Raw genomic sequence first — 13,287 nt, forward strand, 5'->3', positions numbered from 1 at the left:
TTAAAGTGTATCTGCCTGTTTCTGAGAACAGATTATGTACCCCTCCAGATGTTGCTGGAATGCAACTCTCAGCAGTCCTAGCCAACATAGCCAGTGTGGGGAGAGTTGGAATTTGACAGCATCTGGAGGACGGCAACAATTCCCACAGCATCATAAAGAATGCTATATAGCTGATACAGCAGTATGAGCAATGGAGTTCTGCTGAAATTTATTTGCACCATGACATGCCCATGAGCACTGTGGAAATGAGCATATCTGAAACACAGTTAAAACCCCATATTCTGTTGTTTTCAGCACAATCAGATGCTCCTGAGAGTGTTGTGAATTTTCTGTTGCATGTGCTCCCTGTTCTTTCAGCTGATCCTTCTTTGTTTACTTTGCAGCAGCCGATTGTGCCTGCGCACCCAATGGCTCCTCCCAGCCCCAGCATCACCAGCAGCAATAACAACAGCAGCAGCAGCAGCAGCAACTCAGGATGGGATCAATTAAGTAAAACAAACCTTTACATCAGAGGGCTGCCTCCAAACACCACCGACCAAGACTTAGTAAAATTATGCCAACCGTAAGTATGCATCTTGAAAGTGGATTGAGAAATACCTTATATTAAAGTTTGTTGTTTTACATCAGAGCACAGGCAGACCTTAGTCTTGTTCAATCTGCTTTTTCTTGTTTTATTTTTGCTTGAAGTTTGAGACCTCAGCAAACTGATGCAAAAGTCAAACAGAACAAAAGTATTCTGAACACAGGGGCTTGTTTCTGTACGAGAACTGAATGGAGTCCTGGACACTTACTACCCCAGTTTTCCTATAGTAGAATTTCAGGGAAGAAGAGACAATTTTGTTCATCTTTTTGAACACTGGAAAATGCTGGCCACCTAGAAATTTTCCACTAAAAGACTGGCTACTTCTTCTATCTCCTTTCTATATACCCCCTACTTTTTTTTTTTTTTTTTTTTTTTTTTTTTTTTTGTCCAGAGGCAAATAGGAAAGGGAGAGGATACATTCATTTTATACTCATTACAAATAGATGGATGGATGGATGGATGGATGATATAGATATAGATATAGATATAGAGAGAGAAGGTAGAAAGCCAAGCATTTGAGCTCACCCGTGGCATGTTTCAGAGCATCTTTAATTGTGCATCTGGCAGGCAACTCACTTGGAAGGGCCTGTGTTTATCTATCTGCATAAGGCTACTGTTGGTATACTTCGTTGGAAAGGGATTCTCTTAGCTTGATAATCTAGTCTTTGGTGTAAAAGCTACCACACATTTGTACTGCTCATTATGTAAGTTTTTGATTGTGTTGCTTTGGGTCCACAAGTGTCCTTTTGATTTGCAAAACCTATATTATAGCCATGGAAGGATTGTTTTATGCTTTGCATAGTGTGTCACATGAAAAAAGTAACCCATTCCATTTCTGATATTCCACAAGCACAAGGGTTTGCACATGTAGAATCATAAGAACTACAACAGAGCCTGTCTATTAAAGTCCTTGTGTATTCTAGTGTGAGCTCTTCTATTGGCATATGTAGAATAGTACTATTGGCACTTAGTACTTTCTGCTCAAATTTCTTTGGATCTTACCCATTGAGTTTATACTGAGTCAGTCAGGAAATACGAAAAACAGTATGTAGAATTCTTCTCAGGGAGATCTCAAATAGTTGACTTAAGTTTTTTGTGGGTTTTTCGGGCTGTGTGGCCATGTTCTATAAGAGTTTATTCCTGATGTTTCACCAGCATCTGTGGCTGGCATCTTCAGAGAATGCTGGCCTGGAAAGGGGTTGGGTATATATATACTATGTGAACCTGGAAAGGCAGGAGTGATTTGCATGTGTATTATTCTGTTGCTAATGGCAGGCCTCAGGGTGGGAGGGTATGCAAAAGAGGATTAGTGTCTGCTGGGGTGGGAGGATTAGTGCCCACACCCAACTGTTTCACCCCCTAGTCTTGTACGCTGTTCTAAATGAACCTGATCTTCAGCAAATTAATGACTTTTGGTTTCACTTCTGTGAAAGTGTATTGTGTACAGCACTGTGACCACCATTTCAGATAGATGTAAACAGCTAACTATCAAGTACAGTTTTAATAGAGATGACTTGAAAAAATTTATGTACTTGTGTAGCTCATATGTGTCAGCATCAGTTTGGTTCCAAAAGTATTCACTGTATTCAGCTCAGTTTTGGCATAGAGTACTGCCAGTGATAAACTTGAACATGTTTTCATTTTTGATAATTCTTCTTCTTTTTCTTGGAAGCTGCTTGAGAAAGCTTTTATCAGTGACTGTACAGTTGAAATTTTGCATACTTTTTGTATTAGCTTGTACACTTCTTTATAGATTGATGTGGGGATGGTGGCTTCATTGGGGAAGAGTTGTTGCCATTCTTGATTCATATGTGGTCCAACTTCCATTTGCTATCTTTATTTATCTAACTTGCCATATTGGAACATACTTCAATATATTGTATGTCAGACACTCAGCATTCAGTCTGGGAGAATATGTTTTCAAATTCGCATTAGTGGATTTATAACTAGAATAGAGTATTTTCAATTGGTTATCCTATTTTGAAACACAGGTTTACCAGTTCAGTTCTTTGTTAGGTAACTCAATTCCAATTTCTGCTACTTTTCAGAAACAGATGTTGAGACTGCAGAATGATTTTTTAATTCTGTTGAATTGGATTTTTCTTTAGGTAGTTTTATACAGTCCTTTGCATTTTAAAATTGTCATATTAAATCTCCCAGGGGAACTTGGCATGGAAGCATTTACTGGGTTCAAAACCTAAGAACATATTTTGAACGAAGATTTGAACATTTGGTAGCATAGTACTTTTGTGGAAGTTTTTTCTTGACTGCCCCACATTTTTTTTGTAGATGTCATAGAGTAAAACCTATATTGTTACAGTATGGGTTTCACACTAAAACATGATGTCCTGTCTCTAATATGTAAAACTTTGGAGCTCTCGACTGCCCCAAAAGGGCGGGCTGGAGGTGCCTAGGTTTCATCCAGAGGGACACCACAGCAATCAAACTGCGCAGTGTCCCTCCACTCACAAAAAAACTAGAAAAAATGGGTTCTTCTTGGGATGCCATGCGGATGTTACAGGTGCGCCATTGGCAACATCTATGCGTTTCAACATCTATGCGTTGTGCGTCGCTTACGTCACAATGGTGGCCCCCATGTGGACAGGAGGCTGCCATTACACCGCCACTGTGACATACTAGGGTTAGGGAGCGTGCGGTTGGTGCGCGCTCCCTAACCCTAGAATCGTCACTAGGACGCCTTGCTTTATTCTGCTACAAAAGCATGGTTAATAATGCCTAGTTTGCATGTGTTCTATTCAAAACCATTTTGATTTGCATAAGATTTTGGCAAGCTTATGAACTAAAATATGAGCGGGGGCACATCACTTGTATTATTATACAGGTGTGTTAGGGATTTCATATAGACAGTAAATAGAATTGCAATTAGAAAAGCAGCTAGGGAATTTTATGCATATGTGGTGGGAGTGCAAAAAAATTAAAAACTTTTGGAGTCTAATTCATCAGGAAACGGAAGATATGTTAAATGCCAAAAAAAAATTTTCTATTAGGAATAATAAGTGATGCAAAATTGAAGAGCAAATACGGGAAAATTTTATTTTATATGGTAACAGTGGCCAGAATGGTAATAGCAAGAAAATGGAAAAGTAAAGATGCACTGTTAATAAAAGATTGGCTTATAAAACTGTATGAAATGTTAGAATCAGACAAACATACAAATATGTTAAGAGAAGGTAATGAAAAAAGATGGGAGGATATTTGGCTACCTATAGGCAGATATTTAGAAGGGAAAACAAAGAAAACAACAGACTAAGTGTAAGTGAGCATACAACAATCTAAGAATGTAATTTTATTTGTGGTATGTGAATATAAATGATACAATATAATGGAAATAAAATATTGGTAAATATAGAGTGTACAAATGAAGGAAAATGTATAGAATACAGGAAATTAGATACATTTAAGAATTGAACATAAATTATATGTCTAATTTGTATATGCACTAATATATTAAAATAATAATAATAATAATAATAATAATAATACACAATATATCGGTCAAAAAGAAAAGGTTGTAAAATTTAACAGGAAAAAGTGTAGGAAACTTAGAAAGCACATAAAGAACAGATGTCTTCAGTTTGAAGGAGGGGAAGTGATTTTAAGTGTTTTGTTGGTTTTTGTTTATTAGTCTAGTCATAGTATTTATATGTTGTATATAACCGTTTGTTGTATTTTAATCAATATTTCTTTTAAAAAAAGCAGCTAGTTTAAGAAAATAAAAATAGGGGTACAATTACCACTGCAAATCCCCTCTGTGCTCTGGCAGAATGGATGGGTCACAGGGTCATTATAAAGAATGACTTAGTAGTACAAGAAATATAAGAAACTAAAACTTTCAGATATGTGCTTTTAAAACCTACAAAATATTTATAACTAATCTTCAGAAAACCGATTTAATACTAAAACTGTAAAAAAATTGTAGACAGTTTTTACAAAATCCTAAATGGAATTTGAAGATAATTGTAAATTCAAATTATTAAGCTTTTCTGTTGCTTTTCTGTTCAGGTACTGTCTCCCAAAACTGCACACATTTTCTAAATCATTATGCACTTACATGTATCACTGACATCACTTCTGCATAACTTAATACTTTTTGTAGCCATATGTGTTATAATTCCATTCAGACTAGTATTCTTTGTGGCCTGCAGTTCTTTCTGGTGGTGGGATGCTAGGTTTCACTCATATGTGTCTCGTTGCTATTAGATGTCAACAGTACCACCCCATACAAGTCTTCTCAGTGGAACTTACTTCTAGAGAAATAGTATACAATCAAGATTTTTTGTGAGTCACCTTGTGTCTTTGGTACCATTTTAAGAGGAAAGTGACATATGAATGAAATAGATTTCCCATAGGAAACTGCTGCTGTTCTCATTCTTTAAGACAACTGAAAGTCTGCTTTATTTCTGCTTGACTCACTGATTCATAAATGTCCTGTACTTGAGTCATTCTGACCACCAACTCAGAGGGAGACATAGCGGTCAGTTTCTTCTAAAAGCCAATGATTCTGTTGCACTTATGGATGTAAGGGAATGAATCGTGTTGTTGAAGAGAAGCAGCAGAATTATAATCGGCCCCCTACATTCACTGATTTCCCTTTCATGGATTTGATGATTTGCAAATTTTATTAATATATTCTTCCTAGAAATCTCTAGGTCCTCCAGTGAAATTCTGTGGAATATTTATTTATATTCACAGGTTTTCTACTTTCATGAGAGGGGAGTTGTGCCCCTGACCCCCATAAATGGGGGGGGGGGGAAGGAACTGTACTTATTCTTTTAATTGGTTGGATGGATTGTGGCTGAATAAGATGAATGCCAGAGCTCTAGGTCACACACAGACCTATCATGCAGCTGCTTCTGTAGTTGAAATTACTTTTATGATTTAAAAGCTAATATTTAGAAGTGCAACAGGAGCATCCAGGATGTGGAATTGTTTATCCTGGAAGATCTCTTATTTTCTTTCCTTGCTGCTGTTTCGATGCCTCATGAAAACTGTTTTATTTCAACAAGACAGTGACGTACAGATATTTAGTCTGTTCTGCTCTTGTTTTCTTGGCAAAAGTAGTGATAACTATACTTTGTGCCAGTGAAGACAGATTTTATGTCACAACATTAAAACTCTTAATAGGCAAGAAGAATTCAAAGAACTTGACCAGTTTATTGTGCCCTTCTCCCCAAGTGGTCTGAATTCTTTCCATTCTCCCCAGCCTCACTAAAAAGAAGCTTCTACTTTCAGGTTCCTGTGAGTGTTATATGTCAGGTAGGCCGTGGGGCAGCACACCTGAATTGTATTTGGGCTAAAATATAGGTAGTAATTCAGAAAGAAATCCTCTTCATGGTTGACATGATTGATAATCATACTGGTCTTAACTGAATGGTATGTTTCAAATTCAATCTGTAGATGCTGTACTTTTGGTAGCATGTCATTAATATCTTCTTGGTCTTAGCATACACACTGCATATTTGAACTAGAGACATACAAGCAGGCTGAGGAAATGAGTTGTTTGTGTTATGCTTTTTGTGCAGAAGCTGATCATCTACCACCTGTAGCAGTATACATATTTATTTATGACAGTTGAATAGCAATGGGCAGCACCATTTAATAACGAGGGCATGGAAAGAAACTGCCTTTACTGAGACTCCTTCAAAAATGTAATTGTTTGAATCAGACTTTAGAAAGAAATATCTGTAAATTGTTTCAGTGTTTTTAATATTGTTCATGGATCCAGTTTTGATCTTGAGAAATGTGCTTAAACACAATTTTATTCAGTGTTGCAACTAATATTGAAGTACTTGCTTCAAAATTTTAGCTGAATAATTACACTGGTCAATACGTTTCAAGATACAGTATACCATTTCCTGTTCTCCTGGCTAAAATTATTTGGCCTCTTCCCAAAATTATGCTGTTCGTAACTAGGTTCATCCACTAAGCTTGTTTGTTGTTTGCTTCAGCTAATATGTTGTTATGAAGAAGTACCCCAGAAGTTCCTGGATAAAGGCAAGTGCCCAGATTACTGGAATTCTCCACTAAGCAGTAAATCCTAAAGGCTACCATCTGGAGAAGTGGAAAGCCAGAGTTGAATTCTCATCCCTGGTGGTTTTCAGTGCATTAGTTGGACAGAGAATTGAATTTTCCGACCAGAAATTCTAGCCCCTTCCCAAATAAATCTGTTTCAAATGTTCCCATTTAATATAGCCAAAAATAGCTGTCAGCTTAATCTAGTCACTCCTCCTGATGCGCAGATCTGTGATCCACGCCCTTGAATATACACAAAGGGGCGATCTCTGCTATTTGCAATGGCACACGCCCTTGCCGCAAGCACAGGGGTGTGCTCCATTCAAACCTATGGGGCTTGAATAAGTGCGACCCTCCATTTTTGCGGGGGCAGGGGTGTCTGGAACAAATCTCCTGCGAAAATAGAGGGCCAACTGTACCTTTAAAACGGGTAGGCAGCCCAGCAAGGCCAGATGCAGCCCAGCAAGGCCTTGGGACCGGCCCCAGCCCGGTCCTGCCGCCGATTGCTGCCGGGGCCTTTGGGGGGCAATTGTCTATAGAAGCCTCAGAAACATGCATTTATATTAACATTTTTTAAAAAATCAGCAAATTTTTTCACGTGTCCTCCATTTTTTTTTTAAAAAGTGTCTTCCATTTGAAAATTTTGTCCTACATTTGTCCTGGTTTATTTATATATTTAATTTTTTTTTTAAAAAAATATTTAATTATTTATTTTTTGGCTTCAGCCCCCCAGTTGTCTGAGGGACAGCAACCCGGCCCCCGGCTCAAAAAGGTTGCCTACCCCTGCTTTAAAACATTCATTTAATAGTTTGCTGTTCTTTTACAAACCTTTGTTTCATCCCTCTGAGCTACATACATTTTTTATATATCTGATACACACAGATGTGTGTGCGTGTGTGTGTGTGTATACACACACACACACACACTATAAGTACAGTCAGCCCTCCAGATACTACACCCACAAGTTCAACCAACTATGGTTTGAAAATACAGTTGTCCCTTCGTATCCATTGGGGTTCCATTCCATACCCAATGCCAAATACTGTAGGGCTTCAAGTCTCATTATAGTCATGGAGATTTTTTTTTCTTAGTGAAGAGTATTGGAACTGATTCTTTAGTCACTCCGGGATATCTCTAGCATAGTTATTAAGCAGTAGTAGAACTGAAAGGAAGACAATCGTGAATCTCTTCTCTCCTCCTCCATCATCATAATCATCTGAGACTCTTTCACTCCTATTTCAATTAGTAATAAACCATAAGTGTTATATAGTAATGGAACATGAATTCTCCAAAAGAATTTCCTCCCATATCCATCCCACTCACCCCCTGGACAAGCATCTGTCTGCATTGCTTGTAATCATAGGATCAGAACTTGGCAATCATTGCAGATATTTTGAGGAAGGCGTTTTGGACATACGGTAACTTTCAGTAAGTCCTATGTGGGGCAAGTGGGAGAGAAAAAACCTATTAGTAAAAGGTCAGATCTCAAATAACCACTGTCAGAGAACACTGTATTGGCAAGTTTAGTCTGATTGGTATGAAATAGTACTTCTCAGGCTATCTGATGTGGAGAACTTGCATTTTTTTCTAATATGGGAGTAGGATAATAATTGGCTCATTATTTGTGCCTATTGGCTACAACTGTTTTTTGCTTTCTAGAAACTCACTGTGGACTAATAGGCAATAGGTGGTTGAATGACACTGCTCTACAGACCACCACTTTGAGTAGCACTGGTATAAGTAAAATCTCTACATACATATGAAGTTTGAATCCATCCCCACCCACTCCTCACTGTTTAGGTAGAGGAGTGGGATGGGGTGTTTCTGCCTGTATGTGTGCATGTGTGTGTAGGGGGAACAGTTTGTATTGATGCTCCTGAGCATTAGTTTGCATTTTATCCTTTTAATCAATACATGGATTTGTGGTTTCAGTCCTGTTATTGCAGTCTGATAGTTTTCTGAAACCTTTCTATGGTGTCTTTTTTTCAAGCACTAGGTTTCGAGTTACTTTTTCCAGAGTAATTTGGCCTCCAAAGTGACTTCCCTCTTTGTCCCCCACCCACCGTTTCCGTTCTACAGAGATTTTAAGAGTAAGCAGGAAGAGCTGCAGCCTGACCTCAATGTAGGTCCAATATTTCAGTTACCACGGTCTGCATAGGCAGCCATTGCTGGCTTGTTAAGGAAGCAGTTCCTTTAGACTAAAGCAGGAAATGCTCTTTTGATATTTTTTTTAAAAATGCATTTCTTCTTGATCCTTTCACTACAGTAGCATAAAGTTCTGTGTTGAATTCCATTCTATGTTTCAAAAGCCACATATTTTGTCCATTTAAACTTGAACATTTTATGGATTAGATACTGAATTTTCTTCATCACAAAGGCTGAAATGCTGTTTTTCTCTGGCAGCTACCTTGCAGTGAAAACTCTGGTTATAAGAGCAATCTTATTTAGTGTTGTAAATAGTTGTAAATACTACTCCAAGATAAACAGGAAAGGAGGGAAATCAGTGTTGGAGACAAAGCAAGGGAATGTCCATGTCTATGACACGCTTCCAATCTCCTAATCTTTGCATGCTTCCTCAGCATCATGGAATCGTCAGCTCTCTCTAGCATGATGGAATCGTTCAGGGAGAGTGAATTTCCTCTTAATGAAAACTTTGCGTTAAGAGGAAATTCACTCTCCCTGAATGATTCCATCATGCTAGAGGGAGATGTCGATTCCATGATGCTGAGGAAGTGTGCCAGGTGTTCCTACACACGCACTTCTCCAACGATCCAGGGACAATTCACAGACAGTAAGACCTACTGTGGTAATTCTCTTTGTTAGACAGTAGAAAGCATTGCATGAAGCCAGAGTCTGCAAATATTTAGTTATATTTGGTGCATCCTTCTACAGCTTGGAAAGTTAATTTTTAAAACTGATCTTGTTAGAAAGTCTTCCTTCCCAACCCATCACTACAGTGATAAGTTGCTGTTAGTACTGCAGAACTATTTTAGTAACTTGTGCCATTGTATATTAAGGCCTCATTCCCACTGCCTTTTAAATTGGATCACAAATCGGTTTGAACCAGTTTAAATGACCATGGTTCACACTTGGACCAAATCGCTGAAGCGATTCGGAGAGGGAGGCCACGCGCTAGACCCATTTAATCCACATCTTTTTGACACTGATTTTTTCTGCGGGTGTTTTTTATAAATTGATTCCACTCAAGTGTAAACCAGATGCAGATCAGAATCGCTTTAAATTTGCCTTTTGGCCAGCTGTAGCAGGTCCATTTTGACTCTATCCATTTGTCAATATGAACAACAAGTGAGTTATTTTATTTTATTCTGCAGCAGGAAAATGTGATCGGGGCAAATATAGTGCGAACCACACTCCGCTGCTGAACTGATCCATTGATTTGGCAATTTATTTGTAAGTGGGAATGCAGCCTATGTTCTCATTATCTTTCAGTTCTTTTTAAAGAAATTCAGAAATAAGGAAATGACCTGCAATATTTTTGTAAAAATTCTGCAAAATGTCCTAAAAGAACATTTTAATCCCTCCCCCACTTGAAAATGTGGCAAATATTGTTTGTAACATGATAAAACTGAATAGCATCATCAATCATTCCATTGCTTGTAAAGGGACTACTAGTACCTCTCAGAGTAGCATGTTGCAAGTAATGTTACTTTTAACGTGACATCCAAGCTCAGACACCCATCCTCCCATTTGGTAAACTATAAAAAGGAAACTGTGAGGTTTGCTTCTGTGGCCGTCACATTGGTGCTTAATAATTCACTACAGAAAGTAATTGGCTCTTTTTAGGTGTGTGTTTGTACTATTGATCTTGCTATGCTTATTCATTACCAGAGTTAGGAATGACTCACTACCATGCTGTTTTATTTTATTGGATTTTATATTCCTTTGTTTTCTGTATAATAGTATGAACACATAGTAAATTCTTGGGTTTCTTGACCTTTTGACCAGCCTCAGTAATTAAAAAAATATCCTTCTTTCTTTCTGGACTCAAGTACTTGTCCTCATACTTAAACACTTAATGCATTTTATGGTATGGGTTCTGACCTATAAAAGCCTAATTGGGGTTAGTCTTTAAGGTTCCTCAAAACTTTGTCCATGCTGTACAAGGCAGACCTGAGAGTATCCACCTTAACAGGCACATGTGTGAAGTTATCTGTACCAGGCTGCATCTACACTACAGAATTAATGCAGTTTGTTGCATTAACTTCTTTGACTGTCGTGGCTCGATGCTCTGGAAGTCTGGAGTTTTTAGTTTTGTGAGATATTTAGCCTTCTCTGTCAGACAGCTCCGGTGCTACAAGGTTGTTCTCTTCTCCAGGCTAAACATACCCAGCTCCCTGATATGATAGCTCTGTTTTAATATTTGAAGGGATGTCATATTGAGGATAGAGCAAACTTTTTTCTACTGCTCCAGAGACTAGGGCATATGACAATGGATTCAAACTACAGGAAAAGAGATTCTACCTAAACATTAGGAAGAACTTCCCAACAGTAAGAGCTGTTCGACAATGGGACATGCTCTCTCAGAGTGTGGTGGAGTTTCTTTCTTTAAGATTTTTAAACAGAGGCTGGATTGCCATCTGTTGGGAGTGCTTTGAATATTTCTTTATGGCAAGGGGTTGGACTGGATGGCCCTTGGGGCTTCTTCCAACTGTATGGTCCTATGATTCTGTGGTTAAATCCATCCCAACTGCATGTTAGATGTAAGACAGTTTCAGTTGTAAGTTAGCCATAAAATGTGAGTGTCAAGAATATCTGATCAGTTAAAATACAATTGAAAACAGCTGTAGTGACAGCCTGAAATTCTTAAATGTTTCTAAATATTTTTTTTGTTTTACTAGGAAGACCCATATTAAGTTGCTCTTAATTGGCTTTTCTGTTTTGCATGTATGTTATAATTTCCACAATTATAACAATAGGTGATTTGTGTTCCATAAAACTAGTACAGTCATCACTCCGAATTTGCAGGGGATCCATTCCGGGGACCCCCACGAATTTGAAATTTCACGGATATTCAAGTCTCCTCCTCCCTCCATCCCCCCGATCCTTTCCATCTCCTTCTTTTGCACCCACTTCACCTCGGGGGCTAGCAAGGGGCCTTCCCTCAGTCCAGGGGCACTGAGCCAGGGTGCAGGGGCTGCCAGGGCCTGTAATCTGGTCTCTGCTGGCAACCCGCCATGCCGATCTCCCTTCCTGTCAGGCGTACACTGCCCACTTGCTTCCCCTCTCTCCCCGTTGCCCTGGAGCTGGATCAGCTGAGCCTACTCCAAGGCAATGCTTTCTATCTCTGCCCCATTGCCTTGGAACCGTTTCTGTTTGTCCAGCCCCATTGCCTTGGAGCAGGCTTAGCTGATCCAGTTCTAGAGCGACAGGGAGAGAGGGGAAGCAAGTGAGCAGCCATTGGCTGTAGCGGAGGTGGCGGGGCGTGCACCCGGTGGAAAGGGAGATCGGCATGGTGGCTTGCCAGCAGTGAGTGGATTACAGGCCCTGGCAGCCCCTGCACCCTGGCTCAGTGCCCCTGGTGTGATACCACTTTGGGGATGGAGTTGGCGCATGCAGTATGTGGTCACCACACCCCCACTCCATCCCATCGCCAGCTCCATAGTGCTGGACTGTACAGCCTCCTAGTTAATGAAGTGATACTGTACGTAATGAGCATATAAATAACTATTCAGACTCATCATTTTCCACTGGGAAGATTCAAACATGAGCTTAATTCTTCCAGTTGAAATCTATGTGATGTTAAAGTGATGTGATGATGACACTGACTTTTGGCTTTATTTAACCTGTTGTAGAATTCTAGATGCTGTAGACTGTATTCAGGGGAAAGAACTGGCAAAACTTCCCCTGTCCCTTGCCTAAGGAAAAGTGTGAAATTCATGGGGCTGCCATAAGTCAATAGATGAACTGAAGGCACATACACAGAATTAAATTTTTAGTTCATCATCTATAGAACTAAATAAATGCAAATTTGTATTATTCTCAGATATAATCTGTAGAAAGATACAAACAAATGTTTTGATGATTTTTCTTAATGCTACTTTATATAAATAGTATTCTATTCTATTTTATATTATATTAAAAATCTTGACATGGCTGTCCATGTATCGTATTTCTGTCTTTCACAGAATGATTGTTCATGAGCAAGATAAACCCAGTCTGTCCAGTAACAGGCTTAAGACTTGGTGTCAAGAGAATAATGTATAGTATTTATCAAATAATTTCCCTTTTTTAAAACCTTGAATATATCCTTCTTTTGTTCTTCATTTTTTGAACAAAATTTTGCTGAGATATCAACCGTTTCAGATGGCCTCCTAAAAAATAGCAGGGAGAGGAAAAACTCAAATTGCAATTGCTTAATTAGTTCTGGATGCTTTTAGAGCTGGACTTCCTCTCCATAATTCTTAATTCTCATTTATATCGAGAATTCACCAAGAGTTGGATCATTCACTAATAAATTATTCATAGCAATCTGTATCTGTATATCCATATTAATGAACTGAAAAAATGAATAAACAAATAGTAATAAGATGTTAAAATGCATTTATTGAAACATACAAATATTAGCATCTTTTTATATCAGACCTAAAATATTCTGTAGAACATAGTATTTTTGGTAAATAATAATTTTAGTCCTCTCTGGGACTGTAATT

General features: G+C 38.5%; 1 protein-coding gene across 5 annotated transcripts in view; it reads left to right on the forward strand.

Moving 5' to 3' along the window:
* The window catches only part of RBMS1 (RNA binding motif single stranded interacting protein 1), a 185,252-nt gene that overhangs the window by 102,029 nt on the left and 69,936 nt on the right, over window positions 1-13,287 (forward strand). For all 5 annotated transcript variants that reach the window (XM_089519908.1, XM_089519909.1, XM_089519905.1 and 2 more), the window contains exon 2: window positions 384-562. In XM_089519908.1, coding sequence (XP_089376034.1) covers window positions 384-562 — 179 coding nt within the window. The remainder of the gene's footprint in view (window positions 1-383; window positions 563-13,287) is intronic.

The sequence above is a fragment of the Sceloporus occidentalis genome, unplaced genomic scaffold (assembly GCF_023333645.1).
Source record: "Sceloporus occidentalis isolate IW3139 unplaced genomic scaffold, rSceOcc1.0.p SCAF_4, whole genome shotgun sequence".
NCBI lineage: Eukaryota > Metazoa > Chordata > Lepidosauria > Squamata > Phrynosomatidae > Sceloporus > Sceloporus occidentalis.